The sequence below is a fragment of the Hemitrygon akajei genome, chromosome 2 (genome assembly GCF_048418815.1).
Source record: "Hemitrygon akajei chromosome 2, sHemAka1.3, whole genome shotgun sequence".
NCBI classification, from domain to species: domain Eukaryota; kingdom Metazoa; phylum Chordata; class Chondrichthyes; order Myliobatiformes; family Dasyatidae; genus Hemitrygon; species Hemitrygon akajei.
In genome coordinates, this window is record NC_133125.1 from 27,190,201 (window position 1) to 27,214,574 (window position 24,374).

At 38.4% G+C, this 24,374-nt stretch overlaps 1 protein-coding gene across 4 annotated transcripts in view; it reads left to right on the forward strand.

The window, feature by feature from the left end:
• The window catches only part of LOC140740147 (dmX-like protein 1), a 199,016-nt gene that overhangs the window by 142,196 nt on the left and 32,446 nt on the right, over nucleotides 1-24,374 (forward strand). For 3 of the 4 annotated variants that reach the window (XM_073069129.1, XM_073069102.1, XM_073069112.1), the window contains 6 exons: nucleotides 6,975-7,060; nucleotides 7,997-8,198; nucleotides 8,739-8,856; nucleotides 16,264-16,350; nucleotides 16,564-16,685; nucleotides 18,038-18,179. In XM_073069129.1, the coding sequence (XP_072925230.1) occupies nucleotides 6,975-7,060; nucleotides 7,997-8,198; nucleotides 8,739-8,856; nucleotides 16,264-16,350; nucleotides 16,564-16,685; nucleotides 18,038-18,179 (757 nt within the window). Of the gene's footprint in view, nucleotides 1-6,974; nucleotides 7,061-7,996; nucleotides 8,199-8,738; nucleotides 8,857-11,752; nucleotides 11,817-16,263; nucleotides 16,351-16,563; nucleotides 16,686-18,037; nucleotides 18,180-24,374 lie in introns of those variants that run through there. The other variant, XM_073069122.1, reaches the window with a different exon arrangement.

Consider the following 24,374-nt stretch of genomic DNA (forward strand, 5'->3'; position numbering starts at 1 on the left):
GTAAGAAATGGAAGCATAAGCTATTCGGCCCTTAAAGCATTTTCATTATTCTGTAAGAACATGTGCTATCATACATCCTATCCATTTTCCTCTTTGATTCAATGATTCAATTGGTGACTAAAAACCTTTCACTCTGTACTTCCAGTGAACTCAAGGGCTGAATGTCTGCTGTTCTCTGGTATAGAAAACTGCAAAGTTTATAACTATACACATTTCACCTCATTTCATAAATAATGGACTCTTTGTTCTGAAAGTATGTCCCCGTATTTTAGACTGTTCATTCTAAAGAACAGTTTCACTTGTAACGTCACAATCATTTTCTTATTGGGCAATTCCCTCATGGCAGCAATATGCAAGGCACCCACCTCCAAATAAATGTATTCCTTATTGGGTATGGGGATCAAAACTGTACTTCAAGTATAATTTGATCAAAGCTCCAATTGCAGCTAACCTTCCCTGCTGCTCTTTTCCATTTTCTTTTGAATAAAGGCCTATATGTGATTTGCTGTCTTAATTGCTTTCAGTATTCATGTTCATTTTATCAGTGCTGACATCCTCACTCCCCTCAACCAAGCCATGTTTTTTCTCAACTCTATATTGTTCCATTCTTAATTTATTTAGTCACATTCAAAGGTATTTCTTGTAGTCAACATAGTAATCAACCTATCAAATTTATGCCGTAGCCCAGAAATGACTACCCTGGGCTTCCTTTCTTGTGAAGAGTTGCTATCTTCCCTGCAAAATCTTTTCCGTAATCTTCATGCAGATATTATCCACATGATAGGAACCACGTCTTTGTAGGTGGGACACAGCATTAACTGATCCTTCTGGAATGGTAAAATAATGTCGCTAGATATTCTGACATGTATGCTAATATTATAGCTATGTGATTGATGTCATTTTTTGTTTATTATTTCCCTCCATTGCTTTCTAGGTAGGGAGGGAACAAACGAAGGAATATTTTTCCCTAGTTCAATGGCAATCACAATTCTCTGCTCTTGATTGTGAATTATTTTCCTTTTGGAAACTGTTTCTGGTAACTTTCTGAATAACATTCATATCTTGAAAACCTTCAGTAAGATAAATCTGCCATAAGGAAACCATTTGAGCTTCTCTGCATAACTGAAATCTTGTAAAATCAGATACCAGTCTAATAAAGCATGTCTGCAGCATTCACTAAGAATTAATACTTTCTTTCATTGTGTTGAGCATAAGACAAACACCAGCCAGCACTAAATATTTGTTTATTGGAAAGTTTCAGAATTAATTCTGTTGCTCTATTAATGAAACAAAAAATGGCAGCTGCACTTTTAACAATCAAAATATGTGTCCATATACTCTGGGACCCCTTGTGCTGGCTTACTGTAAAGATTGGACCATGTATTTCTAATAGTTAGAGATAGCTAATGCACTGTATATTTCTCCACAGTCCGAAAAATAATCATTCCACACCAGTTTGCTTTCTATCCACTAGCTGATTTTCTATTCTTATTGACAGTGAACATCTAATCTCTTGGGTACCTTTTTTTTCTTTATCAAGTTTACTATGTTGGGTTATGGGACTGTTGTTGTTTAATGAACAAAGCATTTCCTGAGAGCTTTGTCTTTGAGGCTGCCTGGTTATTAAAGAGAGTTGTATATGGAGTTGAGCACTAGGATCATCAATATATGACCTCTTCCTGGAACTAAGAAGGAAAAGGAAGCTGAAAGTGATTCCTTGGCAGGCTCATTCAAAAATATGCCTGGACTGCAATACCTAGACTCTGAATAACCACAGCCAATCCTTTCATTTACTGGAAATAAATTGAGCGCGAAGTGCAGAAACAAATATCACTGTGATGATTGTGCACTCTAGTATCAATTGTTTGGTGACAATAAAGTATAATGGTAATGGTAAGTTTTCCAGTCCAATCTAACAAAACAGAAGAAGTGCAATAATAACAGGGTTGCCATGATGGGAGATTTTAGTTTCCCCAGTATTGATTGGCATCTCCCTAGATCAAGGGGTTTGATGGAGTGGAGTTTGTTAGGTGTACTCAGGAAGGTTTCCTGACATAATAAGCCTACAAGCGGAGAGGCTGTACTTGACCTGGTATTGGGAAATGAACCTGGTCAGGTGTCAGGTCTCTCAGTGGGAGAGTATTTTGGAGATAGAGATCACAATTCTATCTCCTTTACCATAGCATTAGAGAGGGATAGGAACAGACAAGTTAGGAAAGTGTTTAATTGGAGTAAGGGGAAATATGAAGCTATCAGACAGGAAGCTGGAAGCATAAATTAGGAGCAGATGTTCTCAGGGAAATGTACTGCAAAAATGTGGCAAATGTTCCGGAGATATTTGTGTGGCTTTCTGCGTAGGTACGTTCCAATATACAGGAACCATGGTGGACAAAGGCCAAAGAAAACACCAAAGAAAATCTAGTCAAGAAGAAAAGAAAAACTTATGAAAGGTTCAAAAAACTAGGTAGAATCCTAGAAGATTATAAGGCTAGCAGGAAGGAGCTCATGAATGAAATTAGGAGAGCCAGAAGGAGCCATAAGAAGGCCTTCCTGAGCAGGATTAAGGAAAGCCGCAAGACATTCTACAAGTATGTGAAGAGCAAGAGGATAAGATGTGAGAGAATAGGACCAATCAAGTGTGACAGTGGAAAAGTGTAAATGGAACTGGAGGAGGTAGCAAAGGTACAAAATGAATACTTTGCTTCAGTATTCACTAGGGAAAAGGACCTTGATCGTTGTAGGGATGATTTACAGTGGACTGAAAAACTTGATCATGTAGACATTAAGAATGAGGATGTGCTGAAGCTTTTGGGAAGCATCAAGTTGGATAAGTCACCAGGCCCGGACGAGGTGTACTCCAGGCTACTGTGGGAGGCAAGGGGGGCAATTGATGAACCTCTGGCAATGATCTTTGCATTGTCAATGGGGATGGGAGAGGTTCCGGAGGTTTGGAGGGTTGCAGATGTTGTTCCCTTTTTCAAGAAAGGGAATAGAGATAGCCCAGGAAATTACTGTATAGACCAGTGAGTCTTAATTCAGTGGTTGGTAAGTTGATGGAGAAAATCCTGAGAGGCAGAATTTATGAACATTTGGAGAGGCATAATAAGATTTGGAATAGTCAGCACAGCTTTGTCAAAGGCAGGTTGTGCCTTACGAGTCTAAGTGAATCTTGTGAGGATGTGACTAAACACATTGATGAAGGTAGAACAGTAGATGTAGTGTATATGATTTCAGTAAGGCATTTGATAAGATACCCCATGCAAGGCTTATTGAGAAAGGGAAGAAGCATGGGATCCAAGGGGACCTTGCTTTGTGAATTCAGGATTGGTTTGCCCACAGAAGGCAAAGAATAGTTGTAGACAGGTCATATTCTGCATGGAGGTTGGTGACCAGTGGTGTGCCTCAGGGATCTGTTCTGTGACCCCGTTCTGTTTGTGATTTTTGTAAATTACCTGGATGAGGAAGTGGGGGGATGGGTTAGTAAATTTGCTGATGGCACAAAGGTTGGAAGTGTTGTGGATAGTGTGGAGAGCTGTCTGAGGTTACAGCGGGACATTGATAGGATGCAAAACTGGGCTGAGAAGTGGCAGATAGAGTTCAACCCAGGTAAGTGTGAGGTGGTTCATTTTGGTAGGACAAATATTTTGGCAGAATATAGTATTAATGGTAAGGCTCTTGGTAGTGAGGATCAGAGGGATCTTGGGGTCCGAGACCATTGTACACTCAAAGCTGCAGTTTGACTGTGGTTAAGATGGCATACGGTGTATTGGCCTTCATCAACCGTGGGATTGAGTTCAAGAGCCGAGAAGTCATGTCATGTCACAGCTATGGTCAGACCCCACTTGGAGTACTGTGCTCAGTTCTGGTCACCTCCCTGCAGGAAGGATGTGGAAACTATAGAAAGGGTGCAGAGGAGATTTACAAGAATGTTGCTCGGATTGGGGAGCATGCCTTATGAAACTAGGTTGAGTGAACTTGGCCATTTCTCTAGAGCGATGGAGGATGAGAGGTAACCTGATAGAGGTGTATAAGATGATGAGTAGCATTAATTGTGTGGATAGCCAGAGGCTATTTCCCAGGGCTGAAATGGCTTAACACGAGAGAGCTCAGTTTTAAGGTGCTTCGAAGTAGGTACAGAGGAAATGTCAGGGTTAAGTTTTTTACGCAGAGAGTGGTGAGTGTGTGGAATGGGCTGCTGGCGACTGTGGTGGAGGCAGATGCAATAGGGTCTTTTAAAAGGCTCCTGGATAGGTACATGGAGCTTAGAAAAATGGAGAGCTATGAGTAATGATAGGTATTTCTAAGGTAAGGTCATGTTCAGCATAGCATTGTGGGCTGAAGGCCCTGTATTGTGCTGTACGTTTTCTATGTTTCTAAGTGTTGCTCACTCTTTTGATCTGGAATGATTCAATCTTGTCATTCTGAATTCTAATTCTGAGTCATTTTTCAGAAATTCCTTTTAGGATTAAAATGGTATGTCTATTCAGAAGCCACTGTAGTGGCTGTGTAACAAAATGCTTAATTCATACTGTTTTATAGAATGCTATACATTTCAGGTATATAGTGATTAAAAAAGGAATGTATCCCTGTGTTTGCAAGTAATGCAGTTAAGCATTACTTGTATCCTTTTGATGGTTTTTCTACCGACATCATTACTGGGATTACTGACTTGAAGCACAAATCTATTAAAAATATATTGTGAAATTTTGGTTCAAAGTTTATGCAAGCATTAACAAAATGTCAGCAAACATTGGTCAGTGGAAAAAATGTGACATCAGTAGAAGAATTCATATCTGCAAAATTAAAACAGGAAATTCAGAAGCAATTAACAGTAATTTGCTGCTCCTCTACAGGATGCTGAATGACAGCTTTTACAAAAGCAATCAACGTAGAATCAGTAAAGTGACACGATGGTAATCTTTTATTAACTATTCCCTGAACCAAAGAAAACCAGGGTAGCATGTCTGAACGATTAGCGTCCTGTTGCACTCACCTCAATCATAAGCAAATGCTTCGAGAGGCTGATCAAGAACAACATCTGCAGCATGCTTCTACCCACACTGGACCCCCTATAATTCGCCTACTGACATAACCGATCAACGAATGATGCCATAGCCACAGCATTACCCACTGTCCTCACTCAACTGGCGAAGAGGTATGCTTACATTAGAATGCTCTTCTTGCAGTTCGGCATTCAACACCATAATTTCCCCCAGGTTCGACAAGAAAGAAACCTTGGCCTGCACCCCGCCTTGTGCAGCTGTCAAATCACCGGCGGTGGTAAGGATGGGCATCCTCACCTCCTCACCTCTGCCTCTCTACCCCTCAGCACAGGAGCCCCCCAGAGTTGTGTTCTGAGCCCCTTCCTCTACTCCCTATACACAAATGACCACGTTGCCATGCACAGCTGCCACCAATTTTTCAAATTTGTGGATGACATGACATTGATAGGCCTTATTTCCAACAATGATGAGACAGCCTACAGAGGAGGTCAATAACCTGACACAGTAGTGCCAAGAGAAGAACCTCTCCTTCGATGTCGGAAAAACTAAGGAGTTGATCATGGGTTAGAGGAAGAACAGAGACAGGCTAGCCTCTCTTGACATCAATTGTATTATAGATGAGAGAGTGAGTAGTATCAGGTTCCATGGTATACACATCACCGAGGATCTCACCTAGAATGTACATACTAGCTGTGAGGTGAAAAAAGAAGTACAACACCTCTTTCACCTCAGATGGGGGATGAGTCTCAAATCCTCAGGAATTTTTATTGGGGCACCATCAAGAGCATCCTGACTGGCTTTGTCACCAGCTGCTACAAGAACTGTACTATCCTCAATCGCTGGGCACTGCAGGGAGTGGTGGAGATAGCCTAGCACATCTGTGGATGTGAACAGTCTTCTATTCAGGACATCTACAATAGCAGGTGCATAAAAAGGGCCCGGAGGATCATCAGAAACTTCATCCGTCCCAACCAGAAACTGTTTCAGCTGCTTCCATCTGGCAAATGGTACTGCAGCATTACGGCCAGGACCAGCAGTCTCTGGGACAGCTTCGTTCTCCAGGTCATCAGACTGATCAATACATGTTGATCATATTGCATATCTGACTGTACATACATACATGTATACAGAACAATTATGTATACAATTTAGTGTTTGGCAGTATCCTCCCACATTTCCCTTCCTCATCGCTTGTACATAACGATGGAGAAGCAACAGAAAGATTTTTACTCCCTCATGTTGTGAGATGGATGTAAGAAGTAAAACTCTAATTCTAATTTTCACTAGGAAAACACTGAATATGTCATTCCATGAATTAAGGGTAACTGAGACACTGAAAATTAATCTTGTGCATTGTTTATCACTGGAACAATTGAATCCTCTAAATGTTTTTAAAATTCTCTTAACATTTGTGTTGTATTGGTTTCTACTTAAAATATGCACATGTTGCATTCTTTATTTAAATCTCAGAAACACGTTTAAAAGCTTAGTTTATATGACCACATTTTTTTATTGAACTTGTCCAAATTCTTCAGTCTGCTGGATTTCTGAGTTGGTTAATTGACAGTTTGCTAAGTGCTGCAAAGCTCACCTGATGGTTGCTTAATTACCGAAGACATCACAAATAGCGCAGTTATTTTCACCAAGGCTGCAAATTTTGTTGGCAGGTTCATCCAAGTCGGCAGTAAGCTTTGGCATTTTGCCATTGATTGCAAAATATGAGCTGGTGTACCTGTGGTGCAAAAGGTGCTTCAATAAAGTTACAGCCTTGTTGAATTAATTCAAATTTGCTTCAAAACATTCTGATAGATTTTTTTTCTAGGTTTAAAACAATGGTGGAAAAGTAATGTCTATTCCAATTTATTGGTGACTTAGATGGTGCTGAATTTTGTCATTATTTTAAATAATAAAAGAAGGAAAAATACATATTTATTTTAACAATAATTTGTTTAACTTTTTAATTTTTTTTAGCTGGTCACTGATGCGATATGCTATGGTGCAGTTGGTGCTGCATAATTTAAAGAACTTTTATCCAATGGCAGGGCTAGATCTTTCAGGTAATTGTCTATTTACTTCAAAATATAACAAAATATTTTTAATCTTCCTTAATCACTTTGTATTTATTCTCAAGGCATTGAGAAAAGAATGTAGCTTTACAGTTTCAATATACACTCAGACCCCGGTTAATGCTGAGGATGTATTCCTTGGAGGTGGAGAGCTATGTAAATCAGCACTATGTGGGATTATTATGACATTATGTAAATGGAAGTATGTGTGTGATTTAAAAAAAAATCAAACCTGAGATGCATGATATTTTATGCATACACGATCATTTGTAGAGTAACAAACACGCAAATAGGCCTAGCCTGTACATCAGTGGAGCAGAAACACATCACAGAAGCAGCAGAGGGAAGTGGGTGGTGGTTACATCTCAGAGGAGGGACCAGGCTGTGGGTGGTACTCTAACTTTGGCTTCTTCAAGTAGGCGTTGAGATTTGACTGCGTTTTCTTAAGTTTCCTGTCATTAAGCAGTTATAAGGTAGCAGGAAACCATGTCGAGACACCTCTTTTTGCCTTATTGCTACACTCCCAGTCAGGGTCATTATCGATGAATGTTATGGAAAAACTTGGCGAGGGAGCAAGAAGCTTTACATGCACAAGGGAGGCAGCGTATGAATGTGTGTGATTGGCTGTGAATGGCTCAGAGCATATATAAAGCCCTCTCATTGGCTGATAGAATGTTTACTATAATGGCTGCCAATCCTGAGAAGTTTTAAATTGTGTTTAAAATAAATATTTTGTCATGTTTACAAATTTCAATAAGAATTGAATAACTGCTTTGTAACAAATCAACACTATGTGGGGTAGTGTTATGTGGGGGTCTGAGTGTATATGATAAAGGATTATAATCCAAAAGGGAAGATTCAAAGATATTTCCAATTTCTCAAATTTTTAATTACTTTTTTGTTTTAAATGTTACTGCTTTCTTGCAGAACTTCCTGTTTGCTCTCCTCCTTGTCATGCAATTTTAAAGACTCTTCAGCGCTGGGAACAGGTTCTTCTTCGGCGACTTGAGTTATTTGGCGGTCCACCTCCAGATTTCATCTCGATGCATACTAATGAAGGCACAATATCTTCAGGACCTGCTCTTCTCATCCATAAGGCATTATTAGAACCCACAAATACACCATTCAAGTAAGGATAATCAACAATATTGAATTATTTTACCGATGTTGTGATGGGCTAAGTTAAAGGTTGCCTATATATTGAAAATAGTTACTTCCCAACTTTTGTATGATTTTTGTCCAGGAAGGAAAGATGTACTTCTTGGTTTATTTCCAATTGATGAAGTAATTCAGTTAATAAATTGGAACTGAATTAAGAAAACAAATTAGAAATAGCTTATGGAAAAAAAAAACGAATTTTTTTTATTACTTGCTTTGAAATACTCTAGTCCATTGTATTAGGTGAGGACTTCTGTGATTTTTGATTCGCTGAGGTAAAAACATGCTAATATTGTAAAATGTAAAGTAACTTGGAGAGGAGCATGGATCTACTTTCCCTGTTCTTCTAGACAAATGATGTGATAGGGCCAGGACTATTGTATTGACTGGAAAAGCTATTTTAAATGAAGCACTCATTTAAGACAGTAAAGTATGTTTCTGTTAATTTTGCTGACTGTGTAAGTCTTTCTATTAGAACTCAAGCCCAACTGAGATGACGTTTTGTCTCTAGGTCAAAACATCATACTGCACTTCCAGTTAAAAGACTTTGGCAGTATCTTGTGAAACAGGAAGAAGTGCAAGAGACTTTCATTAGAAATATATTCACCAAAAAACGATGTCAAAATGAGGTAGGTATTAAAAGAAACTTGAAGTTTACCTCATTCCCTTTACAATCTTATCAAGATCAACTTTCCTTCCTGGTGACACACTAAATTACACAGTTCACCCGTCTTTGTGAATGCATCATCACTCCTTTACTGTCATGGCCTTTGATATCATTGATCAAGCCTTCCTCCTTAAATATCTCTCCACTTCTGTTGACAAGAAAGAAATTGCCCTTTCATGTTTCCTCTTTTAAATTTATGGCGAGAGCCTGATGATCTTCAGTTGTAACATTTTATTTTCTGCATTCTTACTTCTAGAGTGCTATTAATCTCTATCTCATTCTTTGACTATTTCCTGACTCTTCTTAACATCATTAATAATGTGATCAGTTTCATAAATTTTAATAACATTAGACTTCACTTTGTCTTCTAAAGATTATTTTTTTAAATTCAGTGACAGATAAGGTACAATATATACAGTAATGCCTTTCATCACCATACTTTTAAATATATGCATTGCTCTCATTTAACTCCAATGAGAATTTTTCCAACTTAGTTATATTTACATTTCTTTTTTCAAAGATACCACTTCACCTATTTACTCTGAATTGCTACAGACGACTGATCACCTGCATTCTGCCCCATTTTTATAAATAGTTTAACCTGTGAAGAAGTAAAATGTTGATATTTTTTAAATTTGTTTAATTAACATCATCTATTACTTCCTTAAACTAGTTCTTCTGTTTGACCTGACAGTCGTCTGTTAAAATATTGATAAAGTAAATGTTTTGGGTTACAAAACATTTTTAATTGAATATATGAAAAAGCAAATATTTAATATGTTAAAGGGAATGATGATACCAGTTTTATCATGATAATTATTTTAAGGTAGTTCTTGTGAATTTAATCTCCATAGGACTATAGATTGCAGAAATACCAGTGAAATTCTTAAGAGGTAGTGTTTATTTTAGGATGAATAATTGTTTTTTGATTTTAAGGGCAAAGCTTCATCTCTAACAATATTTTCTAACTCGTGGTTTAATTCATCTCTTTTTTTAAAACCATTTGTTTTCTGGCTGTTCTTTGTTCTGTGATGTAGTCATTAGACAGCTCCAATGAAAAAGTCAGAAATTCTATGACAGAGGAACGTAGCATCAACAAGGTACAGCTCCACTGTTCATAATCAGCTCTGCCACCAAATGTAGTATTCTACCCCTTAATGCAATGTTGACATCAAGTCTAAGGTAATTAGCTTAAATGAATAACCAAGAATTCCAAGTTTAAGAATAAGTCATTCATTTCATTGAAGCTCAAGCAAGAGAAATACTTTACCTACACACTCTTGTGTTCATAATCTTGGAGAGCAAGAACAGTTACTGTGAATTTGTAAATACAATTTTCTTTTCTGTGCTGTGTTAGTGAAGAGCAAATAAGAAAATGTGGACTTAATTGTACTATTGTGCTATTACCATGAAGTAAAGTTAGATATGTCTGGTTTAAAACATGTTTGATTTTGAATTGTAAAATTTAAAAAGGCAGAATCAGTATATCTATTTTGGTGAGAATACACATTGGTTTTTGGAAAGTTTCCCCAACTGATCTTTCGAATGCTGAATGGGGTCTCTCTTTTTCTACCTATTTTGTGTCCCATACCTGGCATTGACAACACACTTACTTGTCAGAAACTGAACCTTTCTGTCCATTATCTGGCGGTTGCTCGTTTGCCAAGTGCCAACATTTATGCCACTCCTTTTACAGGAGGCTGAAGCTGTGGCCCATATGTGCACCTGAAGCTGGAATATTTGGTCTAAGCAATAATAACTGCAACAAGCAAATAATGACAAAATTAAGCCAGGCACGTGGAATCTAGGAAATTGCACTGAAATATCTATAAAGTGTCCAACATAATTTTGTACATTTTATATTGCGAATTTGTGGTGGATTACTCAAAATCCTCACTATTTGTTGATGTACACTCTGCAAAACTCTATACTCTTGAAGTCTATACTGTTCTTGTTTTATTGAGAATATTGATAAGCATCATGCATTCCTCTAGAATCCCACCATATGGTATCTGGTGAGTCATGAGATGAATATGTTTGACGTCTTCTGCTGACAAGTAATAAAATATTGGTGCAAGTTTGGATTTGAAATCTGGAACTTGGGCTGGATATTTGCTTTGTGTCACCATGTTTGCTCTTCACAAATATGTAAATTGCATCTACTTGACATGTTACTTAACATATTAATTTCCAAGTCCTGTGAGTTGCAGATTTTAGTCATTATATTAATATAATAGCTGTAGTGATATAGAAATAGCATATCTGAAAACAGAATTAGTGATGTGTGCTGAGTATGAAGTCATAATCAAGACCAGGGTTAAAATCAGGAACACAGGTCAGGAATCTAAGTAGGTTTGTAGCCAGATCTTGGATAGTTGTGCAGGTTTTCTTCACTATTTGTTCATTCAGTGATATCTTCTACCTTGTAAGATGGGTTCACTTGGAAATTACAGCAATGGGGAGGTTGATCATTGTAATAGTGCCATTGCCTAGTGGCTATAAAAGTTCCTGCAATTTTTGTTGTCTATGGAAAGTCTGTGTTTATCCCTCAAGGATAACAAAGTCTTAATGCTCTGTTGGTAGCAAAATGAACAGAAGATAAACTATAAAAAAATTAGCATTTGTGTCTTCATACATTGCACTGAAAATACTATTAGATGCTTTAATCTGAAGTGCAGAGGATCTTTCAATCAATTTTCTATCTATCCTCTGTTTTACTAATCATTTCTAAATTTCCAGATTAACTAGGCACATGATGCTACTTTTCACAAGTTATTTTAATGTCTATATATTGAAAGATAGTGGAAACATAAAATTATAATGTATTTGGTAATCCCTCCCTGGATGTGCTGTTTCAGGCTAAAAGGACCTGTGGGGTGATGTAGTTCCTTACTGATGAGAGGAAGAAGCTTCCAAATGAAACAAAAGTTGATGGGAGTAGCCCACAAGTTCAGCAACAGGAAGGTGGTGCTAGCCTTTGAATAAAGGTGAGCACAGTGGTATATTTGCCCACATCCTGTTCTCTTATCAATACCATCCCTTTGTTTACTAAAACCTAAGCCAGCTCATTACTGCTTTCATCTTTGCAGATATACTAGTCCCCATTAGAGCACATTCTCACATCACATTTGTATTGGCATTTGTCTGCACCATTGCACAATTTTAAGCATTTCCATTCTAGCTTCCCTGAACAAATGTTCTCCATTCATTTGTTTGACAAGTGTTGTTCCTTCCACTCTTGTTCTCACTCTACTTTGCAGTAGTCATGGAGGACAAGAGAGAAGAAAGAACCCTGAATCACATCTTAAATGACAACTTAATGGGTGTTGCTAAACAGTCATGTTTTGGAATACTTGTCCATAGGAAGCCTGTGAGGCCACATATAATGATGACACAATTAAGCACCATCCATTCAAGTGGTATGCAATACTCACATGTATTGTCTTGATGTCAACAGCATTGAAATCTGATCACACCTGCATATAAAAACATTATTATTTTAGCAGTTAGAATGTGCACTTTTATATCCCACTTGGCCTTCAAACGTTTCCCAACCGATGGTGCAGAATTCAAGCACCAACTATGCCAAGGAAGACACTTACCCTGACAATACAAAATCAGACATTAAATGATTTCAGGGCAATACCAGATCGATTATTCGTTTAAACCTTGCATCCTAGGTTTACCCGATAATGCATACAGAAGGGTTCTCCACCCTTTGACTCATTTCACCAGTGAGTAAGAGCAGATGATGCACACCTCACATTGGACTGAATCAAAGTCGGACCTCACAAGTCTATCCAAGCATTTTTCAGCCGCACATGAATATTAGGTTTTGGCTACTTCAAACAGGATTCATCTGGAGTAGTTATAAAGATTGTGCAATGTACTAATTGTTATTCACCTGTATTGTACCAACTGGCACATGGCTAATATGAAATAATTTCAAGTAAAATTGGCATGTTTGAAGACCTTTGCAATAGCATTTAATATCCAAGGCAACCAGCATAATGTGTCAAATTGGGAACTCAATAAATGTTTAATAAATGTTCAGAAATCAGTATCAATAGCTTGCAATGCCACAAATGCCCACCTCAAATAGGATAAGAGATATGTTGACCTTGCAACTAGTTTAAGTCAGGAGAGGTAATAATAAAAAAGAAATAAGGAAATTGGGACTCAATATTCTACTCATTTGTTTATGAGGACTTGTTCTGAAGTACTGAAGGACCTGGGTGTTAGATATTCATTGAAAGAATGCTGTTGTCACTGGTGGAGTCAGCTTTTATTATCCATACATCTTTACTGAAAGGAATGTCTTAAGTAATTTAAGAGAGTCATGAACTGTAAAAAAAATACTGTATTTGAAATTGTATATCAGCTGAACTGGATAAGGATGGCAAATTTTATTTACTGAGAAACATTAGTGCCCAATTTGTGACTTTATGACAATATAGCGGATTCCCAGTCAACTTTACTTATCCTAGCTCATTATTATTTGTTGTATGAGGAGAAATTAAGTTAACTCGACCAATGCTGACTGGAATTTAGAAGAATGAAAGATGACTCAATTGAAATGTACAAAATTGTTGAGGGGCTTGAAATGATTAATGCAAGGATTGGGTGTCTAGAAATAGAGGCCACAGTATCCAAACAAAGAGAGGAGAATTTAGAATGGAGAAGAGAAGATAGTTCTTCTTCCACAAGGAAGTGAAATATTCTGAATTGTCTACATAAGCAAGTTTTTAGAGATTCAGTTACGGTGTATATTGAAAGCAGAACTGATAAATTTTTATGTACTAAGGGAACCGAGGAGCAAGGGATTAGTGTAGGAAAGGAGTACAGAAGCAAAATATCAGTCATGATCCTATTGAATATGGAACAGGTTCAAGGGAATAAATGATCTATTTGTCTTTTGAGTTCTTAAAGAACGGTAAAATGGTTAGACTGCAGAAGGCCATTCAGCCCTTCACGTTATCTACAGAACAGCACTCTAGTTCTACCCAGCAGACTTACTTTTAGGCAGTGTTGCAAACCTTTCCTTATGTTTTTTATCCGTCCTTCTTGAAAGTGACCATCAAGTCTGCCTGCACCATTTCTGCAGGCTGTACTTTCCAGATTTCAACTATGAAATCCAAAAGTCAAACAAGTTGCTTTGAGTCACTTTGACTGCTCTTCCCCATTTGTTTATATCTGTGACTTCTAGTCTTTGACCCTCCACCACATGGAGAAACCTTCCACTATACACTTTGTCCAGACCCCTCATTTTATATACTTAGTTAATCTCACCTCAGCTTTGTTGTCCACAGGTAATAGTTAGAGTTTCTATGTAGTTGTAACTGTAACCCCCTCATCCTAGGAACCATTCTCATAAATCTTCTCTGATCCTCTCTGATGCCTTCACATCATTCCTATAAAAAGGTGACCAAAACTGAACACAATGCTTTAATTGAGGATGCACCAGTATTTTATTAAGATTCTGCATGACATCCCCTGCTTTAATGCTCTGACTCCTTTGATACAGCCCTCAATGCATCATTATCCATTTTCTCAACCTATGTTATGATTTTTATTGATTTGAAATCCTGTATCCATAAGCCTCTTTATTCCTGCTCCTGTTTTTTCCTATGAAAATACATAACCTTATTTTCCTCCATAACATTCATCAACTATGAGTTTGTCCATGCTACTGACCTGTTTAATTCCTGCTGCAGTTTTTCCACTCCCTCACAACAGTTGCAGTATTGCTCAGTTTTGTGTAATTTGCAAATTTAGAAATTGCCTTTCGTCCCCAAATAAAGGTCACTAATAAAGCCCTAACAAACATCACTGTTCATCTTCCAGTCAGACAAATAACCATTCATCTTGATAGTAGTATACTACTTGATATCCATAATATTAAATCTCTTTTTATGCCATGTGTATCAGCATTGCTGATAAGCCTGCTGTATAGAGTGTTATCAAGTTAAACCTCAAGTTTCAAGTTTAATTATCGCATGAATATAGCCAAAAAAACAATGTTCCTCTGGGGCCAAGATACAAGACACCTTACCAACAGCACACTGCACAAGTAGTATATCCCGAGTCTCTAAGTTGTCATGGCTCAGCTTGCTGCAGTACCAAGCAAACGCTGGAGTGTAGTACTGACAGGAGGGGCAAGCCTCCAACCTAGCACGAAATCCAATGGGACACAGCCAGCTCTGACATCTCCTTCACTGGTAGCTTCAGCAGGCAACTCTGAGGCATGAGGGCCTTGTCCACACAACAACTGAAGCAGTGCAGCTCCCCTGCCGTCGGTCTCGCCAGTGAACTGGGTTTGTGTATACTACAATTTCCAGCAGGGTCTTACGTTCACAGTAAAAACGTCCAAAATAATCACTGGAGCCTTTTTTCCAGGAAACCACACAAGTCCAGACAACAACATGACAATGGTATGCAACAACTCCAGCTCCATTGATACCAAGTAGCTCACTGATGGGATAGGCCTGCAGTACTTGATGTTCTCAGTATTCAGCAGTGACTTGCAATCATAAAAGAGACACAGAGGATGAACAAGTACACTTTTGATTGAACGAGGAGTGCCCACTGCATCCGAGTGCTCTGCCATCTTTCTAGAATACCGCAGAAGTGGGTTTTAACCGTGTCCCTGGATGAGCAGTTATACTTCTCAGTAACAGTCCACAGTGTTATCATATGTGGGCACGGTGCCTCTGAGCTGCTTTCATCTCTGTAGTTGTTGTTCTTACTCTGCCTTAGTGTGAATCCTTCCTTCCCCCAATCCCATTGTTGTCTGTAGAACTTGAGCCCATCAAAACTCTTTTTTTGTATTTATGACAACTTCTTTGATTAAATGTGAAGCCACTCTATGTTGTCTTCTTTCCTTATCTGCATTTGTTCAATGAATAATTCTGTTATTCAGCTAACAAAGATATTGCTAGGTGTCAAATTAGTTTAATCCATGTTTATATTGAGGAAAGGGTGTGACCCACTAAACCACCTGTTGTGTCTGCTGCTTGATGAATTATTAGTTTCTCAGTTATGTTACTTTAGCTTACTATTACTGTTGGTCTTCAGTAGAACAGTTTTGTTTTGCAATAATACTTCTTGATGTCAGTAACTTGGCAATGTTTTTGCCTCTCACAGTAACTTTAATGTTGCGCAATGCTGAAATCTAGAATAGAAAATTAGTCGTTTTGTGCTTCAATCCAAGATGAAAAATCTTTTCAATTTTGTGTAGACAAAATTGCTGAGAAGGATATTGGCTGAATTTATTTTTGTTGTGCTATTCTACTGTTAATTACATTATTCTACTATGGGAAACAAGTTTACTACTTTGGTATATGATGTTTTACTGTCCTACTTTGTAAAGGTGGAAACAGATGCTGCTTATCCTGGTGGTCGAGCAAGAATCATTCACAAAGAATCTGACATCATTACAGCCTTTGCAATTAATAAGGTAAGCAGACATGTATAGTCAACAAAAAAACCCATCTCTTAAATATCAGTGTAAATAGTGTGCTTTCCAACTGAAATATAACCAGAATTTTTGGCAAGGCATTAACCACCTATGCAGTTAATATAATTGACATTTTACATGATGTTAAAATCTATTTGTCATTTCTATTAATGGTGTGAAAATTTTAAAGACTTTTTTTCTGCTAATTATCAGGCTAATCGGAATTGTGTTGCCATAGCCACCAGCCACGATATCCAAGAGCTGGATGTTTCTGCAATTCTGGCTACCCAGATTTACGCTTGGATTGAGGATGAGTTTGAACTGGAATCAAAAGGGTATGAATAGGAAAGAGAAAAGTGTGATTGTTTATAATAGTTAATTTTATTTTCTGTGGGGGGGGCTCATATACATCTTCTCTAATAATGTTCAAATACAAAAGTTGTGTGTGAAAGATGAGGGCAAATATGGACTTGTTAATGGTTAATCATGTATGACAAATTTACTTCAATATTTCAGGATGCCCTTAATCAGGCACATTAAAGAATACATATAGAAGTTAAGGTTTTCCACATGAGATTATTAACTTTTCAAGTCAGATTGGAAATTGTTTGATATGCATTGGATGTAGAGGAGCAAATGAAGGTCAGATTTTCTCAATGGTGTAAAGTGTGCAAAAAAAAAACCCTTCTGTGCTTTCCCTTTCACCATATAAATAAGTATATATTAGATCCTGAGATACTAAATGGATCGATATAAATCCAAGATGACTATGAGATGTCTAAAGTAGCAAGTAGTCTGAAATTAAGAGTGATATTAATTGTACTAATGGAATAATGTACGATTGGACATAAATAGTTTCCATAAATTTGTAAATTTTTTTTATCTGGAATTCAAAGTGGGTAACTCAGGCACTGGACTCCAAATTTTTTTTTAAGGTTATAATCAAAGAGGTACTGTGGAGGCAGAAATTTGGGAGTCCAACTATGTACATTAGTTACTTAATAAGCATGCATATCAAGCTATCGTTAGGAATAATGGCCTTTATTAGGAGGTGGCTGTAATACAATAGAGAGGAAGTTATGCAGCAGATGTAAGGAGCCTTAGATAAGATCTAGAAAACTGCATTCATCTGTGGAGTGATGTATTAGCCTTTGAGAGTGATTGGGTTACAATATAGATTAGGTTATATGAATCAGGAACTTGGATGGTTGTAGGGGCAGATTGCAAAACCTGCAATCTGCTATACAGTTGTGAGTTTTCAAAATGTGCAATTAGCGATCATGGGAAATATTATAAATGGATGGATGTCTTTTGAGGTACTTTGCAGTTAATGTTTGATGATGGATGTACAAGAAATCATTACTCAATAGGAGAGAAGTGCTATTTCAAGAATAAAAGTCCTGTTTAGAACATAAAAAGTAGATAGGGAAGTGAGAAACTTAAATTTGTATCATGGCTTATCTGGTAAATTGATGGAAATACTGTAGAATATTATGAAAGCCATGAGGAAGTTAATAGTCTAATACATTGTTTTTGAGTTCTTTGTCATAATCAATACCATAGGACCAACACAGCACTGGCTGTTATAGCATAAATACATTCTGAATCCTATCTGTTGATTAAATGCTTGGCTCCTATTGTGAAACATTTTATCTCTGATTTAATACTCTTATTTATTTGTATGTAGATCAGATGAATTCTTGGTAGTTCATGCAAGAGAGGATTTCAGTGATTTACAGTGTAGCACACCATATACTCCCAGCGTTCCTGGCACCCCTATAAATGTGCCCTGGTTAGGCAGCACGCAGACGGGCAGAGGAGCATCTGTGGTGAGTTTAGATTTAATTTGATCTATGGAATCATCAGTTTTACAGAGACTGTTTTTAAAAATACATACCAAATGATTGATTGAATAATAGATCAAAGTTTCAAAGGTACATTTAATATCAGAGAAATGTGTACAGTATTTGTCCTGAAATCCTTTTTCTTTGCAGCCATCCACAAAAACAGAGGAGTGCCGCAAAGAATGACAGTTAAATGTTAGAACCCCAAAGCCCCCCCCACCAGCTCCTCCCTCCCAAGCGTAAGCAGCAGCAAAACAACAACTCCCCCACCTCCCACTGGCAAAAAAGCATCAGCGCCCCCCACCAAGCACTCAAGCGTGCAGCACAGCATCAATAAAGACACAACTTGCAGTTCCCCAAAGACTACTCGATCAAACGGTAATTCAGCATACCACAGGCTCTCTCTCTCTCTCCCTAATAAGGGAAAAAGAGATGTCTCTGTATAACAGCCAGAGGGGAGATGTAACAAGCAACTCGCTGATTTACAACTTTAAAAGTCTGTTGCATTGCTTTTTCCGAGCTCTGTGCCCAATGAACTCAGGTCTCTGGGCACACAGCGAGAGATCTTCCATCTCCCACAACATATCAATTTCCTGCAGAGGCACCGACCTCGAGTCCGTTCTCCTCCAGAGCCACGAAATCCCGAGGGCAAGCTGATCTTTTAGGCTGCATCCTTGGTATATCAAATAGTGGCCAGTCGTGAGACCCCGAGAGCGGGACTCATTCCCACAAAGAATCGAAGTCAGCGCGTAACTCCAGGTCAAGGTCTTCAAAAAAAAAACCCTGAAAGGGAAAAATAGAGATATTAAAGATAGAAATAGAGCTGCTTCCAAAGATGCAAGCAAAGAGGTTGCTGTTAGGCGCCATTGTCTCCTAAGTTCCAATGCTAACAATGCTAATTGTGTCCACTCTAGGATTTCATTTAACTTCCATATGTATCTTTTAGTTTAAGAGGTAAAGAAAACCAGCAATATGATTCTACTTCTGTGGCTTTGTTGTGCTGTACAAAAATGAAATTGCACTTTTTTATAATTATATCATATTGCATTTATCATGTGCCTATCTGTTTTGGTTAAGTTACATCATTTAGAAAACATACTCTTCTCAGCTTTGGTGCACTAAATATAAAAGAAGCAGTGGTATAAGATTACACCTCCTTGAAATTCCATCACCACAATTTATTGATAAAGAATTGCCTTCCACATCTGGCAATTTATATGGTACAGGCAGTCTTGAAGTTACAACAGTGTTTCATTCCTGGGAACTATTTGTAAACTACTCGTAAGTGAACAATAATGGAACAAAAGCAAGATGTGGTAAAAATCATCGCAGACCTGCCACGAGAGTGAGCACGCACAGGGACAACAGTGCCTGTTGTCAGTTTCACTGATTCAGTGAAAAAGCGAGTGAAGCTGCTCGATGCTTCTAACTCTGCTTGGCTTGACCCACCTTTGTACGGCGTGGGATGGGGAGAAAAGGTTTGCAGGAAAATGCTGTTTCCACCCGGTAGAAGATGCTTGCACCCCCACAGCAGCTGACCTTATCGCCAGTCTATAAACTCTCATGCATTTGTATAGTGTCTCCATAAGTTGGGCATTTGTAAACTGAGGAGGACTTGTACAAGACAATTAATTGTCACTGGGAATCTCAACTGATCAAGAGGTTTAAAATAGATGATTTTCTTTGGGAAATTACTACAATAAAGGTAACAAAATTGTCATTACCATTCAATGTTTATTTCAACTCATAATTTTATTTGAATATAGATCAATGATTTGTAAATTGTTATGGAATATTACCTCATTTCCTGATTGTATTAATGCACCGGGCAATTTAGAATTATAGACAAATCAACTGTAAATATTTTTCAGTGGTGATGACTGAATATGTAGCAGATTTTCCGTTCTTGCTATTTGACTCTCACAAGGACCTGACCAATAAATGTTGATAATGTGACTTTCTAATGCAAGTCACATTTGAGCAAATAGTTCAAGCAATTTCCTCCTTTCTTTTTGATGGCTTAGAACCTCAACTTTCCACGTTTTTGAAATATTCTTAAAGTTCAAGTAAATTTATTGTCAAAGTACATATATGTCACCATATATAACCCTGAGATTTGTATACTTGTGGATGTACACAGTAAGTCCACGAAACACAATAGTATCCATAGAAGAACACACCCAACAGGTTGGACAAACAACCAACTTGCAAGAGACAAACTGCAAATAAAAAGGGAGGGGGGGGGGAATAAATAAATCAACAGTATTATCCAGAAAATGAGACTGAGTTCTTGAAAGTAAGTCCATAGGTTGTGGGAACAGATGGGGTGAGTGAAGTTGAATGATGTTATCCCCTCTGGTTCAAGAGCCTGATGGTTGAGGGGGTACTAACTTTCTGAATTTGGTAGTGTGGGTACTGAGGCTCCTGTACCTTCTTACTGATGGGAGTAACAAGAAGAGAGCACAGCCTGGGTGATGGGGATCCTTGATAATGGATGCTGCTTTCCTGCATCAGCACTCCTTGTGGATGTACTCAATGGTAGGCAGGGCTTTACCTGCGATGGATCGTGCCATATCCACTACTTTTTATCAGATTTTCCGTTCAAGGGCATTGGTGCTTACTGGGATCGGCAAGTGAGAAAATCAAGGATCCAATTACACAAGGAGGTATTGAAGCCAAGGTCTTGAACATCAGCTTTGAGAGGATGATAGCATTGAATGCTGAGCTGTAAGGGCATCCAGATGTATACATCTTTGCTGTCTAGATGTTCCAGGGTTGAACAAAGAGCCAATGAAATAGCATCTGCTGTGGACCTGTAGGCAAATTGGAGCAGATCCTAGTTGCTTTTCAGGCAATAGTTGATATGTTTCATCATCACCCTCTCAAAGCACGTCATCATAATAGATGTAAGTGTTACTGGATGATAGTCATTGAGGCAGGTTACCACATTCTTCTTAGGCACTGCTATGATTGAAGCATGTGGATACCTCAGACTGCCAAAGTGAGAGGTTAAAGCTATTAGTGAACACTCCAGTCAGTTGATCAGTACAGGTCTTTAGTACTTGACCAAGTACCCTATCTGGGCCAGATGCTTTTTGTGGGTTCATTCCTCTGAAGCCTCATGTCAGCCTCTGAGACTGAGGGTCATTGAGTCTGTGGGGGTTTGTGAAGGTTCCTCCATGCTTTGACAGTCAAAGTGTGTATAAGAGGCGCTGAGCTCATCTGAGAGTGGTCTTGTTGTCACCCATGTCACTTGGTTTCATGTTGTAAAAAGTAATATCATTCAAGCCCTACCACACCTGTCTAGTAGCTTTCAGTGATTCAAGTTTTGTTTGGAATTGCCACTTCCCATATGAGATGGCTTTCCGAAGATCATACCTGGACCTCTTTTAGCTACCTTACTTAGTTGCAAGACCTGACTGCTAGTGATCTACCCTTCAGCAGACTGTGGATCTCATGGTTTATCCAGGGTTTTGGGTTGGTGATTTTGTGGGGACAAACTCATCTATGACTTGGTTTTATAAATTCCGTGGCAACTCTGGTGTATGCATTCAGATCCTGAGTCCTTGAACGTGGTCCAGCTCAACTACTCAAAGTAATCCCATAGCCACTCCTATGCTTCCCACAACCACCTCTTTGTTGTCCATATCTCTGGAACAATGCCTTTTAGCCTCTGCCTGTAGGCAGGGAGGAGAAGGATAGTCAAGATTTCCCAAAATGCAGTCTAGGTAGTTGAGTATGATGGGACCCTTAGTGCTTCAGCTTATCTGCTGATGATAATTGGGCAGAAGTGTCTTCAAACAAGCATAATTTAAGTCCCTAACTATGACTTGAAATGCGTCTGGGTGGGCTATTTCTTGTTTGGTGATGACTGCATTCAATATCTCAAGTGCCTGATTAACATCTGCTTTTGGCAATATGTAAATTGCAGTCTGGATCACAGAGGAGAACTCTTTTGAAATGTAGAACGGTTGGCACTTAATCATTAGATGTTCCAGGTGGGGGGAACAAGTGTGATAAGACAGCTGTGTCCAAGCACCAGAGAGTTTATCATAAAACACAGACCCCCAATCTTTTGCCTTCTCCGAATCAGTAGTGTGGTCCATCCAGTGTATTGAGAAGTCTTCAGGTTTTACCAACATGTACAGTGTGTCCAGATTGAGCCATATCTTCATGAAGCACAGGGCACAGCAGTTTCTCATTTTCCTCCGGTACAGCAATCTTGGTTTTAGGTTCTCAATCTTGTTCTCCAGCGAGTGTACATTTTTCTAACAAGATGCTGGTTAGAGGAATTTTCATTCGTTGGAGTATCAATCTGGCTTGGAGTCCTTCTGTCCTCCCTTTCTTCCAGCTATGTACTTTCATCTGCTTAAAGGTGCGTACCTGCATGCTTGAGAGTTAAGTGCACCAAGTCCATCAGAAAGTCGTGAAGTCATGAGATCACTAGTTTATTAAGATGGTTCAAAAGTATGTTGCTTAAAAGGAAATTACATGCTTCATATTGCAATGAGAGTAATTCAGAAGAGGTATATTTAGAAGTTTTGTAGCAGCCTGCAACACATCATTGTTGTTCACTTGTGCCACCTTGCCATGTCCCTATGTCTGATAGCAAAAAATAGATTAAACAGAGCTGGTGATTGTTCTGGCTCAATAATAGTTTCATTAATCCATTTGACTTTGGTTTAAGCCTATCATGGATATACTCTTTGTCCATTCCAGTTCTGAAGGGTCTTCCTGTCTCTTTCCCAAGTGTTACCTAACCTGCTAAATATTTTTAGCATTCAGTTTACAATATGTTCTAGATGCTTTTAAAGCTACTTTTGTTGCTTTAGAAAGATATAATGACGATATGCACTGATATTTTGGTAAGAGTTTCAATAATTTGTGGCTTTAGTTCCACAATTTAATTCCTGTAAGCCAGAGATATTTATGTTGCAGATATTAAATTGCTATTTCTTTTTAGAAGGAGAAATTCTAAGTTTCCTCCCTTCTAACTCTTTTTGTGCTGAATCCACTGAGATTAGATAGTGTTCAAATATAAACTTGAGTGGTAATGGAATTTTTTGCAATCAGCACACTTCTGGTACACTGCCTGACCCGCTCAAGCATTTTGTGTGTTTTGCCTTGGATTTCCGGCATCTGCAGATTTCCTCATGTTTCTGGTACACTTTTATCAGTTTTACTCAACATTGGGATCAACCAAAACTTAATTTGGTGGCAGACCAGTCATAGAGTCAAAATGCAGGAACAGTCCCCTCAGCCCATCTAGTCCATGCTGAAACCATTTAAACTGTCTACTCCCATCGGCCTGCCCTTCATATCCCTACTATCCATGTACTTTTCCAAACTTCACTTAAACGTTGAAGCATGTCCTTTAACATCTTGGACTATTTTTACTGTCCCCATATTTTTTTTTTATCAATTATGCTATTGTTTGCACTGCTGTAACTATATGTTGTAATTATGTGGTTTTGTGCAGGTCTTGTAGCTTTAGTTTTTGGTCTTGATGGATTTGGAGCTCCTTTCCGGGGAACGCGCTAGACAGTAGCGCGATATTAATACGCAGCAGCCTCTCCGGACTCTGGATTGGGGATTGCCAAACGTTACGTGGATTTTCTGGTGTAGTCTGTTTGTCATATGCTTTTGTGATATCGTTCTGGGGGAACGTTGTCTCATTTTTTAACTGCATTGCATTTGTGGTTTCTAAATGACAATAAACTGAATCTGAATGTGAGCTCATTCCACGCTCTCCCAACCTTCCAAGTGCAGAAGTTTCCACTCATGTTCCCCTTAAACTTCTCACCTTTCAGCCTTAAGCTATGACCTCTGGTTGTAGTCCCTCCCAACCTCAATGGAAAAAGCCTGCTTGCATTTACTCTATCTGTACCCCCCCCCCTCCATAATTTTGTAGATCTCAATCAAATCTCTTCTCTATCTTCTATGTTCTAAAGAATACAGTCCTAACATATTCAAACTTTACTTTTAAACTCTCCAGACCTGGCAACATTTTCTACACACTCTTTCAACCTTGTTTACATCTTTCCTGTATGTAGATGACTATATTTGCACTTAATATTCCAAATCAGGCCTCCCTAACATACAACTTCAACATAACATCCCATCTGCTGTACGTGATACATTGATTTATGAAGGCCAACGTGCCAAAAGCTTTCTTTATGA